Genomic DNA, 16,577 nt, shown 5'->3' on the forward strand with positions numbered 1-16,577 from the left:
CTCAAGGCCGTTTTTCTCTCGGACGTGATCTATGACAAAACTTTTCAAATTGTGATGGAGGCATTACGCAGGGCAGGATATGCGAAGGTCCCTACCTGGGAGCAACGAATTACATTTAAGATGGATAGCGAGTGGGGTCTTGCTATTCTCGGAAGTGCTCACGGTGCCTCAACATCCTGGATGCTTATTCAGCATAAGGAGGTGCTTGGGTTGAAGGACATCACGGAAGTGGTCATATGGGGATCGAACGGGGCCTTCAAGCTGACTCGGAACCCAAACTTTGCTAACCTGTGCTTGAAGTTTACAGTCGTCAACGTTAAGAGGCGTTGAAGGGTATACCAGCATAGAGTTTAATTGAATCACGACTTGCATAATTTTAAGTCGAACGGGTGATTTCTTTGCTCACGCACTTGAAGTCCGGAAGCCTTCAAGCATGACGAAGTCGGCTCACTAGGTCTTTCAGTGGCTGCGTCTTGTTTAGCAGCGGGATGCGGACAGCTTTTCCCGCTAAACTCCCCCGTGGTGAGCATAACAATGAATATCAACATAAACGAGAAGTAATCGTGGACATGAATATCCGGTTAACTTTTAGTGGACTACAGTACTTAGGAATATCAAATGCCCCTAAGTTTCTCTAATTCTACTTAACTAGAATATTCAGGTATCGATCTTCGTGGGGCAATATCTAGTTAGCTCAACCCCGTACCGCTATGTAGTGTAGTCCACTAATAGTTAATAAGATAATGATGGGTGTTGTGCAGGCGTTTTTCTCCTACAGAGATGAGACGGCAATGGGAACCTAAAACTGATCATTGTTCCACTAGTCGTTTGAAGTCGAACCTCCCTTATCCAATTCTCGCTCATTTCCAAATTAATAAGCACATGAGATGGTCAACCACCGCTCTACTAGCGACTTCGGCTGCCCCGCTCGGCCTTGGTGGCCCAGACCGACTTACCCCCATCGATATAGATGACCAAGTTGCCATCATTCTGCAAGGACAAAGTCGCGCCAGTACCTTTGTTGGCGGTGGCGGTGTGCCATTGCAAATCACCGGTGGCATCGGAGATGACCATGTTACCGTGAGCGAACATTGTCACTTTCCCGACCTGATAGTTCATCGTGTTAGATGCCCAGAGCACTTTGTTGCCGTATCGGTCTTTGTTGGAGTAATTGCTAGTTAAGACTAAGATGTCATCGTCTTGGTACACCAGAGTCCAGAATCCGTTGAAAGACGTCAGTGTGGCACCGGACGACATGATCGCTCTGGGGAGAAGCATATTGAGATTGTCCGGGGGCGAGGTGCTGTCTCCCCTCAAAACAAACTTGGATTGCCAATTAGCTCGCTTCTATTCCTCATTGCACTCGAAAACGCCACCGTCGCAAATCCGGAAAGCCGGGTCAACTCGCTGAGTTCGAGATCGGTACTCGGCCCGCGAGAAGTCTTCCACCTCTTGCTTAGGATTCTTCCAGAGTGACTGGAACTTGATGTCGAGGAGCTCCAGGCAACCGTCTCCGCTTAAAGTGGCCAGAGAACAATTTGTGATGCATTTTCCGCTGTCGTCAATGAGATACAGATACTTCTTGGTGGATCCGCCATCAGTGCCGAATGTCAACATGCCATTGCTTTCGATAGTGAGGCGAGCACTACCCGTGATCAAGCTTTGTCCACTAATAAGGTATTGTCCTGTGTCAAGAGACGTGGTGGATCCAACACAAGGCCGGAAACTGATTGCATTCAGCATACTGCGACCATACATCTGAGGAACGATGAGTGAACTTACCGAGACATTACTGTTCTACACGTTACCGCTCTACGAATCGTCACCCCAGAAGGACAAGACACCGTCGTCTTGCATGACGAAATCATCGTTGCTCGAGTTCCAGTAATCGTCTCGATTGCCTTTCCACACCAGCCTATCATCGGCAGTGTAGGTCGATAGTCGCAGCCCACCATCTACAGCCACCTTGGCGGCTTTCCTGCCGGCAGGGCTGGCCACCGACCAGACCACCAGGTTCAATGGATTATACTGGATCATCATGGTCTCATCGCTTAGGATCATGGCAGAGAATTGCTTATTGCCAGATACCAAGGCCTGACCCTGAGGCAGGTGTTGGTTGTGTGACGGAACAGCAGTGCTTGGGTTTACTACTGTAAGGCCAGCGGGCCAAAAGGCACAATTTTCGGTCAGAAGACCGAACCCCAAGCTAATACATGACAGACCCGTGACAGGTTGGGTCGAACTCGGTCACTCCCGGCTGGGATAGCGAAGTACTGCAGCGTGTGTGTGTCAGTCAATCAATAATGAAGCGGCTAGAGCTGAGCAACTAGAAAACTCACTGAAGAAAAGTCCTCCTGGACAAAGTCTCCATTGGTACACCATCTGACGACATTATTGGATTTGATCACGGCGGTACCTCGATCCTCCACGATGAGCTCAGCTGTTCCGCCGCCATTGTTTTGGGGTGTGTTGCTGGCCCAACAAGGTTCTTGTCCAGTCGGTTGGATGACGAGGCTGTCGTCTCCTTGCATGAACACGTCTTGGGCGATATTGCCACTGGCAGTGCCACTCTCCTATAGTGACTTCTTCGCAGCATCGTGCAGGACGAGTTTGCCATGATCTCAGTTGGTCAATTTGTGTTGACCTTTGGGAAACACGAGTGACTGTGAGACTGAGTGCTTCGCCCACTTTCAACCGATCTGGGCTGAAAGGGGCATTGCGCGGAGTCGGCTAGGGGCCGTCTTTAATTATCACCCTGTTCGTTGCCCAGATCTGCTGGCTACGCGATGTGATTATCAGGTTGCCATTTTCTTTAATGCGCAGGAAACTCTTGACTTCGCTCTTTGCAGCAGTACTACGCGTTCATTTGTCGTCACCAAAATGGGTCTTCACCTTCAATTCACCGTCGGGTGACAAGCTCGCAATTTCTGCGCTGTTGCTAGCACCAAGGCTCTTTCCATCTCACCGCAAGGGCGCCATCGCCTATCCAGCACTCGAACTTTCCGTTTTGAGAAAGCAGTGCGTCGCCGCCTTTCAAGGCTTCACTGGTGTAGAGCTAGGACCTGTTACCGTTTCCTGGTTGCTCCTGTTCAAATCCCTCATATTAGTTAAGTGCTCTCCAATATCGGAAACGTCAACTCACCTTAGTCTTTCTTTGCGCAGTGTTGGTTCCCTACGCAATATTGCCGTTGGCCGCGAGAACTAAATTTGCATCGTCCTGAAGGATGAGGGCCAGCTTCGCGGGGTTAACTCGGTTGAACTAGCTTAGGTTACGTATGGACCTTTCATTATAGCTGGAGTTCTTCTCTTTGACGACCATATCGCTATTCTCTTGCAACATCATGCTGTAGGTCGGCTTGTTCCAACTACCTGTGCTAGTAGCCTAGATAGGTCGTTCACTCTCACCTAGAAAATGGTTAACGAGTTGGAATTTGCCATTGGCTGATACAAGCGACTGGCCCTTTTCAAGGGTCTGTCCTATGACGAGACGATCTCAAGCCTTGGACTTGTCGTCTGCCTTGGTAGGGTCGTGCATCCTCTTCATTAGAGGTATTGTGTGTGTACTCACAGCCACAGCCACAGAGCTGACCTATACACCAGCTTCAGGATTGATAGACTGATCCGTAGATCCAACAATGTAGATAGTAGCCATTTTGACCTCGAAGAGAAGAGCAGTTCATTACAAGTCGAGCCAGCACTGTAGGGTACCCAAAGACCTAAACATATGCCTTTCTTCGTCCAGCAGAGTCCCACAGAGCCACCGCTAGCTTGTAGCTTGTATCTCCTTGAGGCCTGAGACATGGTATTTTTCCAAGCCAATACAGCTATCTTGACGTCTCCTACGTAGGCGAGAAGTACTGGCGATTGAACAGCACGATTGCTTCAATTGTGGGCCTTGAAATTCTATGACCATGGCGATCTTGGAGTCCTTATAGACCATGAAGTCTAATCAAAAAAAACTTTCTATTCACTCGATACCGGAAAAGCGCTGGCGGATAGACGTACGCAAAATCACTATGATGTGGTTACGTGAGATCGGCGAGGCACGTGGCTCGTGCCTCGAAAGCCCTCTATGTACGATCTTGTTCCTGGAAAGGACGTTTTCTGCGAAAGAGGTTGCCTAGCAACACAGCAAGATCTATCCTATTGGCTGCTCTAAACGTTATCCTGCCACTGCTACGTTGAAAACAGTATAGGAACCTAGTTGGCTGCTTTTACCATGAGCATGTTGCTTATCTTCGCTTTTACAGACCTCGATTACGGTGCTTACGGCATACCTCTAAGCAGGGGTGCAAGGCGGCGTGACCAATGTTGAGCATGCTGCAAAGCTTGAACCTTGTTCAACCGTCCAAGAACGTTGCTCAGCTTGTCGCCATCCCATCCATCTTCCGTTTCGAAAAGTTGCGGTTCTGTCTCTCCAAAGCAGCGAGCCTGCATTATGGTGGACGAATCTTTGATGGGTCACGCAAAACCCGCAGCCCCGGCCACCCAGGCCACAACGAATCGCGTCATGAAGACTAAACCGACCCAAACCCCGGCAGCTAGATACAACAGGAAGATTTTGCGCGGACTCGAGCATGCCATCAGTAAAGATCCGGAGGCCGATATTGCCCAGCTCCTTACATTGAAGTACTCAGACTTCTTGCAGTCTTTCAAATGTAAAATGAACGGTCTCCAGACGAGTTGAACATTGCTAATGCGGTTGGACAATAAACAGCCCTGCCGACCTTGGCGACCGAAACTCAACGATCCTTCCCTGATAACGATATCCGCTCAAAACTTGATCTAACCAAGCCATCCACCATTTTATCCGAGCTATCCGTAGAACTGGATGGCCTGCTTCAACCTTACAAAGAGCTCTCAGCAGGTATCGTGACCTTGCTTGCCAACAGCGAGGTACTTTACGAAAGTGCATGGGCTGCATCTAGTATGGTATTCCGGCTCAATGAAAACATTGTCGTCAAGGTCACGAGTGATGAACGGCTTGCACTAACCGAACATCGGTCATTGTCTTACTTGGAAAAGCATCTACCCAACTTCCCGAGTCCAAAACCACACGGCCTGGTAGGCTTCAACAGATATTACTTTCTCTTTACAAACTTCATTCCGGGCCTCAGCTTGGAGAAGGTTTGGCTTCAGCTAGGCAATATTGAGAAGCGCGCTATCAAGTCTGAGCTCGAGACGCTGCTGTCCACATTAAGGTCACTCCCTTATTCGCAAAGTTTACCACTAGGCGACGTGCAAGGGGGTGGTTGTCAAGATGCCAGACGAGGCATTCGCGTCAGTTCCGAACCAATCATGGGCATCAAACAGTTCGAAGATTTCATCTTTGCGGGGTCCGAGACAGCGTCGCCCCTATATACGGACTTCTTACGCAGCCTGATGCCAATATCACCCGCGAAGTGCGTCTTCTCACATGGCGACATTCGCCCCGCGAATATTATCGTGTGTCGATGCGATGATGGGACCTTTCGAGTCGCTGGTATAGTCGACTGGGAATTGAGCGGGTTTTATCCTGAGTATTGGGACTGCGTAAAGGCAACAAACAATCTGACACCAAGGGACCGTTCCGACTGGTATCAATACCTGCCAGGATCCGTATCTCCACAACGGTATCCGATTCAATGGCTGGTAGATAGAGTGTGGGATCGGTGCTTGGTTCATACTTAGGAGAATAAGAAGCAATTCTTCAGCCGTACTGGAGTTTGTAATTACTAGGTGTTTCCTCTGGATATAAAGACTGAAGTGCCACCGTTACTGCTCAAAAGTCGAATCATAAAGAATTTCTTTCGATAAAGATCATCCAGGCCCCTCGTATCCCTAATCACTTCTCCAACCTCCTCATCCTCACCAAAGTCATGCACATAGTAAAAGAGCATTGGCTCTTTACCCGCAACCCAGGTATTTTTGTCAATCACCTCACAAGTCATCGCCCAGTCCCAGATATCAATTACATAGGCTCGGCGATTCCAGAACAAGGCGCCCCCAGGTCCTGAAATCCTCGAGATTTCCAACAAATGTGTATTCTATCATCCTGAATATAAGAAGCATAGGAACATGGCAGCCGTGCAGCATCTTTGACTCCTTCTGGGCAAGGTATCCTAGGCCTCTCGGTGCATCTCGCCTCAGCAAAGATGGGCCCGAATGTGACGAGCGCGAGGCGTACCTATCCATAGGTTGGGCCGCAAAGGAAAGGCCGGCCAAGCGCAAACGCAGCGCGTACAAGGAGCACCCTGCATTTGCCAACCGTCCATGTGGGGCGTGGCGGTGAACGCCTACTGTACGGAGGACGAGATCAACAATTCTGCCTGATGACAAGCCTTAGACAGACAAAGAAGGAAGTCGTTGCTTTCCGGCTACTGTATCCATTGTCTCGTGGCAAAAGTCGTACACGTAACTAAGTTCATCCAGACAATCGTAGAGGATCCGTCCACCATGCGCTGCCAAGTAGAATTGTAGATTTGGCCAACAGTCAGCTACGGCGCTTGCAAAAGTACCTAGTCTGGGAACGGTCGACCTGCCTCGAATAAAAGTCGAAAGTGCTCCGGCAAGGGCGGTCACCTCACCTCTTTTGCCACAGTAGGAGACTGGGGCGAGGGGCTTGATGTCAGCCATCTCACCAAGGTTGCATTTGTAAAATTGTAATGGACTCCGCACTCATCGGCGATTGTCAACTTGAAGCCCTTCACTGTCGGATACCACAGCCGGTAAGGAGTTACGCCTGTCCATCAACGATTCCTGCTGTATGCCGAGCAATGCGAAAACTTCCAGGCTTTAGGGTGACCCCCCGATGGCCTAATAGTTACACCAGTCCTTGCTTTCTACATAAGTGATGGCCTCGTCTGTCAATCACCGAAACGGCATGGACTAGGATGAAACTAAGCAGCGGCTCGATGACTCCGAGCCCCGGATGACGGCAGGTGGATACGTTCATATTTTGATGCGGTTCTGGAGAAATCTTCAGCTGGGACTTGCGTCTTCCACACCACAGCTCGAGCTTACTACTTGGCGAGGCAAGTGAATGAATCTGGTAAAGCGCACGCAATTTTCGATTACGCTGAAGGGCATTTGAGGGAAACGAAATTTTATTTCTCTCTGCTAACATCTTGCACTTGGCAATGGCTAATATGTCGTGGGCTAAATCTGGTGATAGGACTCTCTCACGAGCCTGCCCGCCAAGGATGCGGCTGACGCCTGTGGCGGTGGATGGCATGAAACTAGAGGCCAAGCAGGTCGTAGATTGAAACATCAAGGATAATTCTAGAGACAACTACCTTCCTGATGTTTGCGGAAAGCTTGATTTTGGACAAGCCGAGACTGTATCTTGCCATCCGGCAGACTGTGAAATGGCCCATAGCGCGTTTCACTGCAGTCACCTCTACAAGACACTTCAGTCGACAATACTTCCTGTTTCCAGAATACTTACGGTGCCTTCTAGTGTTCGCTCCTAATGCCGAGGGTTATTAATTACGGCGCGGAGCGATACATGATAATTATCCCAGGCGTCAAGTATGTCTGGTGCTTATTCATTTGGATGCCCCATTGCCTATGCCTTCACGAATAGAAAAGCTGCTTCCATCATTGGCAAGACGCTGGGCTCAGCCACTTTCTGTGATATGCCAAGATTCACCTCATTTGACGCAGCTTAAGCAATGTGGCGGTATCCGCTAAACATCGTCCCTAGAACCATTTCTTCGCGGCCACTCCTCTTAGGGGTACCGCCCTGTTCTAGCCTTCTTGCCTGGTAGTAAGGCCTTGGCTAGTCAAGGACGAACCATTCTGTCTGCAAGTTGGAGAAGCATGTCATCTTCATTAGGTCTCAATGTTGCAGCAATACGTGGTTACGGCGGACCGCTTTCGTTATATCTTGACTTGTGCACTACGTGGCACAACTATCAATTCGCCGACGAACTGCTTAAACGAGTCGACACTAGGGTTTTCGGAAGTAGAGGCGTTCTTCCCGCAGCGCTCGGCATCGAGCAGCAGCTGGTCCGGTGCTATAGGATTCGCGACGACAAAGCATTACGATCTATCTTGTGGAGCCTAGCCCTCCACTTGTACGGTAGTCTGCCGCAAGTCCACGTTCCAATTAATGCAGCTGTCTGCGTCCCTAGTCTGCGGGCTACTTTCCAGGACAACAAATACAACTTAATTTCAATGTACAACCAATGAGCGGCACTCGCCTCCAAAGAAGGGACCTGCAGTCATGCCGATCGCACCATATCTTTAAGCGTTGACAACAAATGGCAGAGCTCCTAGGTTGCGGCACGATATTTCTTTCGCTGCAGGCCGAAAAGCGCGCTCTCCTCTGGAGCACCCTGAAAGCGGCTTTACCGCAGAGTAACCGTCCTGTGCGCCATGTGCGCTGCTGGGCGTACCTCTGCTTTTGATAGATTCGGTAGTGTTGAAAGGGACCCGAGGGTTGAGTAATAAGGTTATCAGTCTTATAAGGAACTCAACGTGGCGTGTGCATCGTAGGCGCTATTTAATAAAGGTGATGTGCCTACCAACATTGAAGGCCTAACATCCACGCCATATCCCCTCTAGTGTGACTGCTTGACTGTCTTGGAATCACGAACTGACCTCCAAGCCAGTAGCCGCTGAGGAAATGGCCGGAAGGGTTGTTGGTGGTGTAACAAATGGGCAAAAGTTCGGCCCTGACGACCGAGTGCTGGCTTTAAGGGTTGGCTGGCTTCGAGGTTCAGCTACCTTTCGGAGTGACGTTGACGTCAAAAGTTAGTCGGATTAAACGTTACCCTATATGGAGTCTGCGGAAATCTCAGAAAAAGCGCAAGGCCACGAAAAGTCTCATTTTCCCCAGAGAAAATAACAAAAAGAGAACCCCCTCAGACGCTTCATCTTCTCAAGTATCAGATTCCTCGCAGCCGCTGCATCGATTCTCTTCGCCGTGGACGCATACTGTGTTAAGGATTTCTCACAAGATTATCACTTATAAGGGGCACTTCCGTGGCCAAGTGAAGGAACGAAGCCTTCCGGTATCATTGGAGTGGAGAGGAAATCCCGAGTCATCTGACTCCTTCTGTCGCGATGTTCTGAGGAATCTTGGGTGGTTCCACTCCTCAGAATAAACACAGAAGGATTGAGGTTGGTCCTCCTATTCGCTACACGAAGTGCTTCTAATAAGATGCCTTCGGATCTTTTGAGCTTCCACACAGCCATTGCAAAGACGGTGATGAAGAATGGGTTTTGAGGGCGGCGCCCCTTGAGTTCTTATATTCGACTCCAGACCGTAACTCCAGGCTTTCGAGGATTGTTTAGACTATTGACCATCTTCAGGGTTGAAAGAAATTGCCAACGGTGTGAAGAATAGTCACGTATGCATGGTTAAGACAAGCTTTTACGTGGCTGAAGGCCTTATGAAGCCATCTCTATGAGATTTACATAGAGAGGTTATCAACCTTGTTAGCAGCGAAGCTATTTTTAAAATAATACAGAGAGCCATAATGGTATAGCGGCTATAGTCGGGATCGGCGCGGGCAGTAGTCCGGACTCTTGGGTATGTAGGTACACTGCGAAACCACTAGATTCATAAATGTGTAAAATGATATACTTGGCCCTTTGATTAAAGAAATTTAGCTAGTTTATAAGACGTAATATAGTTTGCGGCCTGCAATCCACGTCAAGGCTTGCTTCTAAATTTACGTTCTGTTATATTCCGATTATTTATTTATCCTCCTTGCACTAAGATGTCTCACAAACATAGTGTTCATCTTCCTCCCAAGTTAAGTAGCCTTTATTGGCTGCAAAATATTAATCAATTTCGCAAGCACAACATCGGTCCCTACCTAAGCCTACCTTTGCCACAGCTCGTAGCGAGAGGGTGCCAAGGCTCGTGCAAGTTTCCTTTATTGGAAAGCTTTTGTGGAAGCCCCTTTCCTTATAGTCCGGAGCTTTGTGCCCGCTATACGACTTGAATCACCTATCGTTGCGATTATTGCCGGCGTATCGACATCAAGTTATCCCCAAGCTAAGTACTGCGCTTGCTTATAAAGAGAAGTTACGGTTATATACCAGGTAGTTATTAATAATTGTATAGCTGCACTGTTAGTCTAAAGATATCTTGGCTCGGGTGGTATAACGACTTATATCCTATCGAATATTAATACTGACTATTTTATTAGGTCGATAGTCAGGTAAAACTTAACATTGCTTTAAATACAGCTGGTGAAAACACCTTGTCGAATGACGTGTTGAAGATTCAGAAATATGGCCTGGATGGGGACCATTTTAACATTATCGATGTGCCAGCATATTTCGCACCCCTAGCAAAGGCGTCACGACGAATAGAGACAAAGAGCTTGTAAAGAGTATAGTAGAAAGATTTATTGAAAACAGTCGGGCCATTGTCCTTGCTCCACTTTACACGCCTGCCCGTACTAAAAGGAAATCTAGACACGCTAAAATGTCCCAGAAAACAGTATTATCCCCGTTGAAATTATAATGTCTATGGATAAAGTATATTTTTTTGAGTATGAGTAGCGCGGCACCCGTTCCTCACTTGCTACTCCCCTAATATTTATTTTTAAAGCAAAGCTATGAGTTTCCAATGGAGATTAGCATACCGCTGAAGCTGACGGTTCCAACTTAATAAAAGTTCCCAGTGGGGATGCATTAAATTGTTGCGACCAATTCTGCGTCACCTAGTACCTAGGTATAGTCTGCTGGACATCACTTATATTTCCTATGGGTCACCATCTTCTGACATTTGTTTACTCTTTCAATTCGCCTCAGAGGCACAATTATTCACTTCCGGGTTTTTGCCAGTATGCACCCTAACGGCCTGTTGTACGGGCTTGCTTTACTCTTCTTCAGCAGCGGGGCCGTGTCCCTCCAGCACCAGGAAAGCCAGTTTGATCTGATGCATAGTAAGGGTCATTCCATGACAAGACAAGCTTCTGTCTCAAACACGACCAAACCAGCAAGCAACGCGGCCTCATCCACACAGACCCTGATCACTCTGGACCCCAGAACATCCTCCCGTGTATCATCGACATGGACAACCATCGGAAGCTCCAACTCGGCGCCGAAAATACAGACAATCTCAGGAGGAGAAGTCGTCGTAGCAGTCATCGGCGAAACCTACCTGGCTGGTGTCGGCAGTGGTTCCCTTGTAGTCGCCGGTGTGACCCACACCCTGGCTCCTGGAGCCGTTGTGTTAATCATCGGCACTGGAGCAAAGGGTGATACTCCAGAGATTGAGAACCTCTCGAATCCAGCCCCAACACAAAATCAGCAGACCTCAAATCCAACTGAATCAATGCCTCCTTCATCTGAACCGTCAGTTCCCAGCTCTAAGTCTGCGGTTCCCACTTCAACTTCCGCCACATCGTCGTCCACGCCGTCATCTACGGCAGTGCACATCCCGTACATCATTCTTACTTCGCAAAACTCCACAAAGGCAGAGATACAGGAGCTCAACAGCACTCTCTCAAGTAATGCAGCTCCAAGATCTCTAGAAGAAGCCACCAGCGACCGAACTGGTATGGTGGCCATCTTCAAAGCGAATATTACCTCTGAGCAGGCCGAGGCCATTTCAAAGCGTGCCGCTGTAAGTCGAGCCCTGGTCTTTAGTATGAGCCACCAAAATACTTAAGAAACTCATAGGTTGCCGGGGTGACTCCCGATGAGAGGCTGGAAGAGGAACAGCCTCCTTCATCTTTTACACCGCCCTACACAGCATCGCGTGAAGAAACAGCCGCTGGTCTCCCCGGTTCGCCGAGAAGAAGTTTGTCAAACCCGGCTGCCATCTCCCTGCAATATAATGCTGTGGATGAGCTCAAAGTAATCTCGCAGCCATCTGGAGCAAGCATTGCCAACTTACCTGGGTTTGGATACGCCTCAGAGGCAGGGAAGGGTGTCACAATTTATGTCATTGACAATGGCGTCAACGTCCAGAACTCCTCATGTGCATGGAATGTTCAGTAGACAGGTCGTAGCTCAAGACTGGCTACTAACACATAGTAGGAATGGAAGGGCATGACTGGAACCAAGGGTTTCATGTACGCTCCCGGCGCGACGAACGACGAGTCACCTTTCGTAGGCCATGGCTCGTGTGTGGCGTCAAAAGCAGCCGGGCCAGCATATGGCACTGCGAAGGATGCCAACTTGGTCTCAGTCAAGATGCCGGACACCCTTGCGATATCTGCTCTTTTCACCGCTTTGATCGAGATCAGTAACGATGTTTTCCAGAAAAAGCTTGGGGGCAAAGCTGTCATCAACATATCGCTATTATGGCGTAAGTCCAACCGCGAGCATCATACGCAGTTCAAATTAGCCTGGTCATTCTCTGGCATTGAGATTATGCTGACACACTATAACAGGCTTGCCCGACAAGTATTCCAGTACTAATACCGCATACAGACTGCTCCTTGTCGCCCTCATGGCGGAAGACATTGTTATCGTTACGGCCTCCGGTAATTCTGCTGTGAGGACTCCTTAATTTGTGAAGCTTTTTAGATTTTGTTTTCGCTAATCATGCTGCGCAGATTTTTGGTATCGATTATGAGAAGGCGTTCCCTGCTCCCGTCGGTACCGATCATTTGACGCATTACCCTGCTCTCTTTGGACCTACCACCGATATCATCGTCGTTGGCGCGACTAAGAATGATGGCTCTCGTGCATCTTTTTCTCAAGGCACCCGAAATGAGTTGACAGTCTCTGCCCCTGGTTGGGTGCAGTGTGCATCGGGCACATCCCCCGGTACACGGTATCTGTCCGGAACTTCCTATGGTAAGAATCCAAAGTCTCAACCTAAAAGCTATTACATCAAAGCAACTGAAAACTGACTTTCTTCACTGACCAGCTGCGCCGGCAGTCGCTGGTGTGATTGCGGTCTGGCTATCTCAAGACAAGCACAAGGCTCGTCTTCAGGTTCCGGGATCGGTCGCCAAAAATGTCAAGAAGATGTTGAAGGCCTTTGCGTACCCGAGAGTGAAAGGCGGTCCCGCCGTCGTCTGGAACGGCATTGATCCTCGCGGGTTGTCATGATCTGCCCCTGGATCTTCTGCGGTCAGAAGCCGCCGAGCAGCCCTCTGGGCGGCATTGGCGCTTGTCAAGTAACGTCTCTGTTGGCTCTGCAGCTCCCACTAGCACTTCCGCTCCAGAAGTAATGACGTCGACATGGAGTGCTGCTCCAACGTCGGTTGCATCCTCATTCTCGGCATCCGCACAGCATTCCCCACCGCCGAAGTCTACTTGGAGTGAAGCTTCTCGAGGTTTCAGCAAAGTCCTGGAGCGAGACGAAGTAGCCAGTTGAAACCCTTGGCCTTGAACGTGCAATCTGGTGCTGTGAGAACTAGACCCCCAACCACTATGGCTCATCGACGCCATTCTGTATGAGAAGATGAAAAGACAGAGATTTGAGAAGACGTACTTGTCAAAGGTATTGCCTGGTCCTTCAAGACTCGTTGCAATATCTCTCATATTAGGCTATACGGATACCACAGACCTTGTCATGTCCTTCCATCTTGCACAACCTGCTTTCTATAGCAGCGCCATACGCCAACCTTATTGGGCATTTGGGTTTCGTCGTTAACCCTATAAATGCTGATGGTGTAGTCGATTGGTTGTCAGACCTAGACTACGTCGTGTCGTCCAACGTGGGCATCTACGAATCACGTGGTTAGCTAAGGAACATCCGTCTTGGGCTATTTCAGGCATTAGCTTTACATATCCGAAATATGCAAAAAACCCGTGCTTCGCTTATTATCTCTCATCATTCATCAAATAGCGAGGGCTGTATCAAACCCATGTAACGTCTCTTGATCACATGGTAGCAAACGTTACGGCTATGGACAACGGTTTCCGCCCAAAATTGGGTCTCAAAGGCTGCTCACCAATGGCAACTCGATAATGGACAAAGAAGTTTAGACGGTGTTTGTGAAAGGCATCAATGTCGAGTTTTGGCTTAATCTTTCTAATCTTAAGCGTTTCGGGGAATTTTATTCCTAATTTTTAATTTGAAGTCACTTTTTGGACTCTTTGTAATTTGCAATCGAGCCTCTGAGCAGATACATTTCCAACATTATTTGCATCCGTAAACATTCGAAAACTGCCGCCGTTGGTTTAATCGACGTGACGCGGAATTACATTTCCTCCAAGGATGGCCCTGTGTTCCCGAGTTACCATCACTTACCACCAATCCTCTCTCATACAAATATAACAACCAACTAGTATACATAAACAAAGTTGGGGTTCTCCTTGTCAGTCATGTCTGTAAAAGCTGTGGCGTTGAGCTCCTCCGCAGCATAGTTGCCAGTTGCGCGTATCGCTTCTCTTTGCTTCTCCTTGCGCGTGTTCTCCCAGATGAAAGCATATCGAAGGACAAAAAAGAGGGCAAGCTCAATGCAGTTGGCAACCAGGAGTGAACCAATGCCAAGATGGTACGAGGGAGCCTGGTTCGTCTTGTAGAAGAAGGGACTCGCGATATTGCCGATGCAAGCGCCGAACCAAATCATGCCAGAGACAATCATCTTCTTTGACTGACCACCAGTGTTGGAGGTTATAAGCGACAGGGAGATGACAAAGGATGCTTGGTATGAACCGGTGAGGTAGCTTATAGAAGTTAACATACACCCTAGGAGAGTAGTTGTGATTATTGAGCTTACAAGCATATCAGACGACCGATGTAGGCATTGGCGGGAGCAAGAAGGAATCCCAGGGCACCACCAATCGTCGGAAACATGAACATGGCACATACGAGTGTGCGACTGTTGGCTGGCATATATCTGTTCGCCAAGGCACCAAGACCAATCCAGATGACGACAAGAGCACCCTGTGGGATGCCAAGCAGCGCCGTCTCTAATGTCCCGAAACCAAGACCCTTGATGACAAGGGTGGAAAAGTTGGAAATGCCCCCGTTGGGGACGTTGGAGACAAAGCCTAGCAAGGTGAAAAGCCAAGTCTTATAGTCCATGTATGCCTCCTTGATTTGGCCCCAGTTGATCCGACGTTGCTCAATGCCCGTCTGGTTGCGACGCATGCGGGCGATCACGATGAGCTTTTCTTCGTGGCTGAAACCCCAAATGGTTCGCGGAGAGTTGGGGAGGCAAAGAGCGAGAATGATGGCCCAGAAGGAGCAAAAAGCGCCGACGAGGAGGAATTCGTAGCGCCATGATTCGAGAGCTCCTTTGATGTGCCCAATACCGTAGCCTGTGCAGGAGATTATTAGAAGACGGTTTTCAAGGAAGGTATGGTGAGACCCATGGTGAAAGAATGACTTGAACTTACCAATAAGACCACCTCCACCGACTCCGATGCCGTTCCAAGCATACCATGCCGAGATACGAGAGGGCTGCTCGGAACGTGTGTAGTACATCGATGTGATCAACATAAAAGCGGGATCCGCAATTGCCTCGAAAGCGCCAGACAGGACGCGGAGAGAGAGAAGGCCACCAAAATTCCTGGCCGCGGCCTGTGCCATGAGGAGGGCTCCCCACATGAAAATGTTGAAAGAAAGGTACCATGCTGGCCGGCAGCGCTGCATGATTAGGTTGGATGGGATAGCCCAGATGAGCCAACCAAAATAGAAGCAGCTAGAAAGCCAAGAGTATTCTTCACCTTTCAGGTTGAGGCCATCCTTCAAGCCGAAGATGGCAGCGTAGGATCTATGGTGTGATTAGCCAAAAGATTCAAATAGCCGGAAGGATGAGTGCATGTGAGAGAAAAAGGGCCGTACAGTGTGGTCTTGTCAACGTAGTAGAAAAAATAGCAGATTCCTAGAAGGGGCAAGATTCTCATGTCTAGCTTGCGTAAAAGACGGCTTTCCTCGGCCTGGTCAATGGACTCGTCGTTTGGGTATCGTGCCAAAGCCTCGAGGTAGATCTCTGGGAACTCCTGCTGAACGCCTTGATTCTCAAAATGAGGTTTCTGAAGATCTTCCTCGAGATTTTCGACATCGCTCTTGCGTGACTTGACATCCGCGACGTCAGGGGTTGTGCTGGCCATTCTTAATAGCCGGCTGCGGGCTCGCCTTGCTTTCTCTACCGAAACAACTCTGTAGGTGCATGAATCTTCCGGGATGACTGGCCGCTCCGTAAAGATGGGATACCTACTTGGAAATCTGAGCGTGCGGATGTTGTTTTCTTAAGTACTTGACGTCCTGATAACGAGCGCTTCGGGTGCCCTTCTGGTGATCCTCGACACCGACTCTGCGGTTTCGGCTAACTCCCGGCATAGATCGTCGTGGCGTTCGTTGAGCGAGCTAGGCAAGCCTTAGCGCACCCTCCGCACATTCTACGTGCCTAGATCCAGTCAGGAATTGGCATCGACTCTCTGGTAGTCGTATCAGGAGGCGTGCACGCAGCGCGTGTAATATTGCGGCTGGTATCCCGGCCTCATCCCTACTATCAATGCAATTCCTTGAGTTAACAGCCTAGAGGCTCGCACATGAGCGTTGTCATCCAAAATTTGGCTACTGAGTCTAGGTGAGGTACCGGAGAGTTCCTGACGATTGAAAAGAAGACTGATATGATTCCCAAATCTCAAAATGATTCACACGAATTTACAGAGGTGTGCAATCAAACATACCTGTTAATAGCCTTTGCGCTCGTGCTATA

General features: G+C 49.0%; 5 protein-coding genes across 5 annotated transcripts; 2 read left to right on the forward strand and 3 right to left on the reverse strand.

Annotated features, from left to right (window-relative positions):
• Positions 1–906: 906 nt before the first annotated feature.
• CORC01_05309 (uncharacterized protein) lies at positions 907–1,278 on the reverse strand (the record flags this gene model as incomplete). Its single annotated transcript, XM_022616952.1, has 1 exon — positions 907–1,278. One exon carries the CDS (start codon positions 1,276–1,278, stop codon positions 907–909), a length of 372 nt encoding a protein of 123 aa, XP_022476417.1.
• A 69-nt stretch (positions 1,279–1,347) lies between these two features.
• CORC01_05310 (uncharacterized protein) lies at positions 1,348–2,531 on the reverse strand (the record flags this gene model as incomplete). The annotated part of the gene is made up of 4 exons (XM_022616953.1): positions 1,348–1,669; positions 1,817–2,100; positions 2,223–2,273; positions 2,340–2,531. 4 exons carry the CDS (start codon positions 2,529–2,531, stop codon positions 1,348–1,350), a joined length of 849 nt encoding a protein of 282 aa, XP_022476418.1.
• Positions 2,532–4,456: 1,925 nt separating this feature from the next.
• CORC01_05311 (uncharacterized protein) lies at positions 4,457–4,687 on the forward strand (the record flags this gene model as incomplete). Its single annotated transcript, XM_022616954.1, has 1 exon — positions 4,457–4,687. One exon carries the CDS (start codon positions 4,457–4,459, stop codon positions 4,685–4,687), a length of 231 nt encoding a protein of 76 aa, XP_022476419.1.
• A 6,099-nt stretch (positions 4,688–10,786) lies between these two features.
• Positions 10,787–13,008, forward strand: CORC01_05312 (uncharacterized protein; the record flags this gene model as incomplete). Its single annotated transcript, XM_022616955.1, has 6 exons — positions 10,787–11,569; positions 11,626–11,937; positions 11,986–12,256; positions 12,342–12,445; positions 12,507–12,750; positions 12,824–13,008. The coding sequence occupies 6 exons, from the start codon at positions 10,787–10,789 to the stop codon at positions 13,006–13,008; spliced, it is 1,899 nt and encodes a 632-aa protein (XP_022476420.1).
• Positions 13,009–14,189: 1,181 nt separating this feature from the next.
• CORC01_05313 (major facilitator superfamily transporter) lies at positions 14,190–15,966 on the reverse strand (the record flags this gene model as incomplete). The annotated part of the gene is made up of 4 exons (XM_022616956.1): positions 14,190–14,574; positions 14,628–15,171; positions 15,250–15,626; positions 15,698–15,966. The coding sequence occupies 4 exons, from the start codon at positions 15,964–15,966 to the stop codon at positions 14,190–14,192; spliced, it is 1,575 nt and encodes a 524-aa protein (XP_022476421.1).
• Positions 15,967–16,577: the final 611 nt, after the last annotated feature.

Source organism: Colletotrichum orchidophilum (genome assembly GCF_001831195.1).
Source record: "Colletotrichum orchidophilum strain IMI 309357 chromosome Unknown Scaffold_37.1, whole genome shotgun sequence".
In the NCBI taxonomy this organism is placed as follows: Eukaryota; Fungi; Ascomycota; class Sordariomycetes; order Glomerellales; family Glomerellaceae; genus Colletotrichum; species Colletotrichum orchidophilum.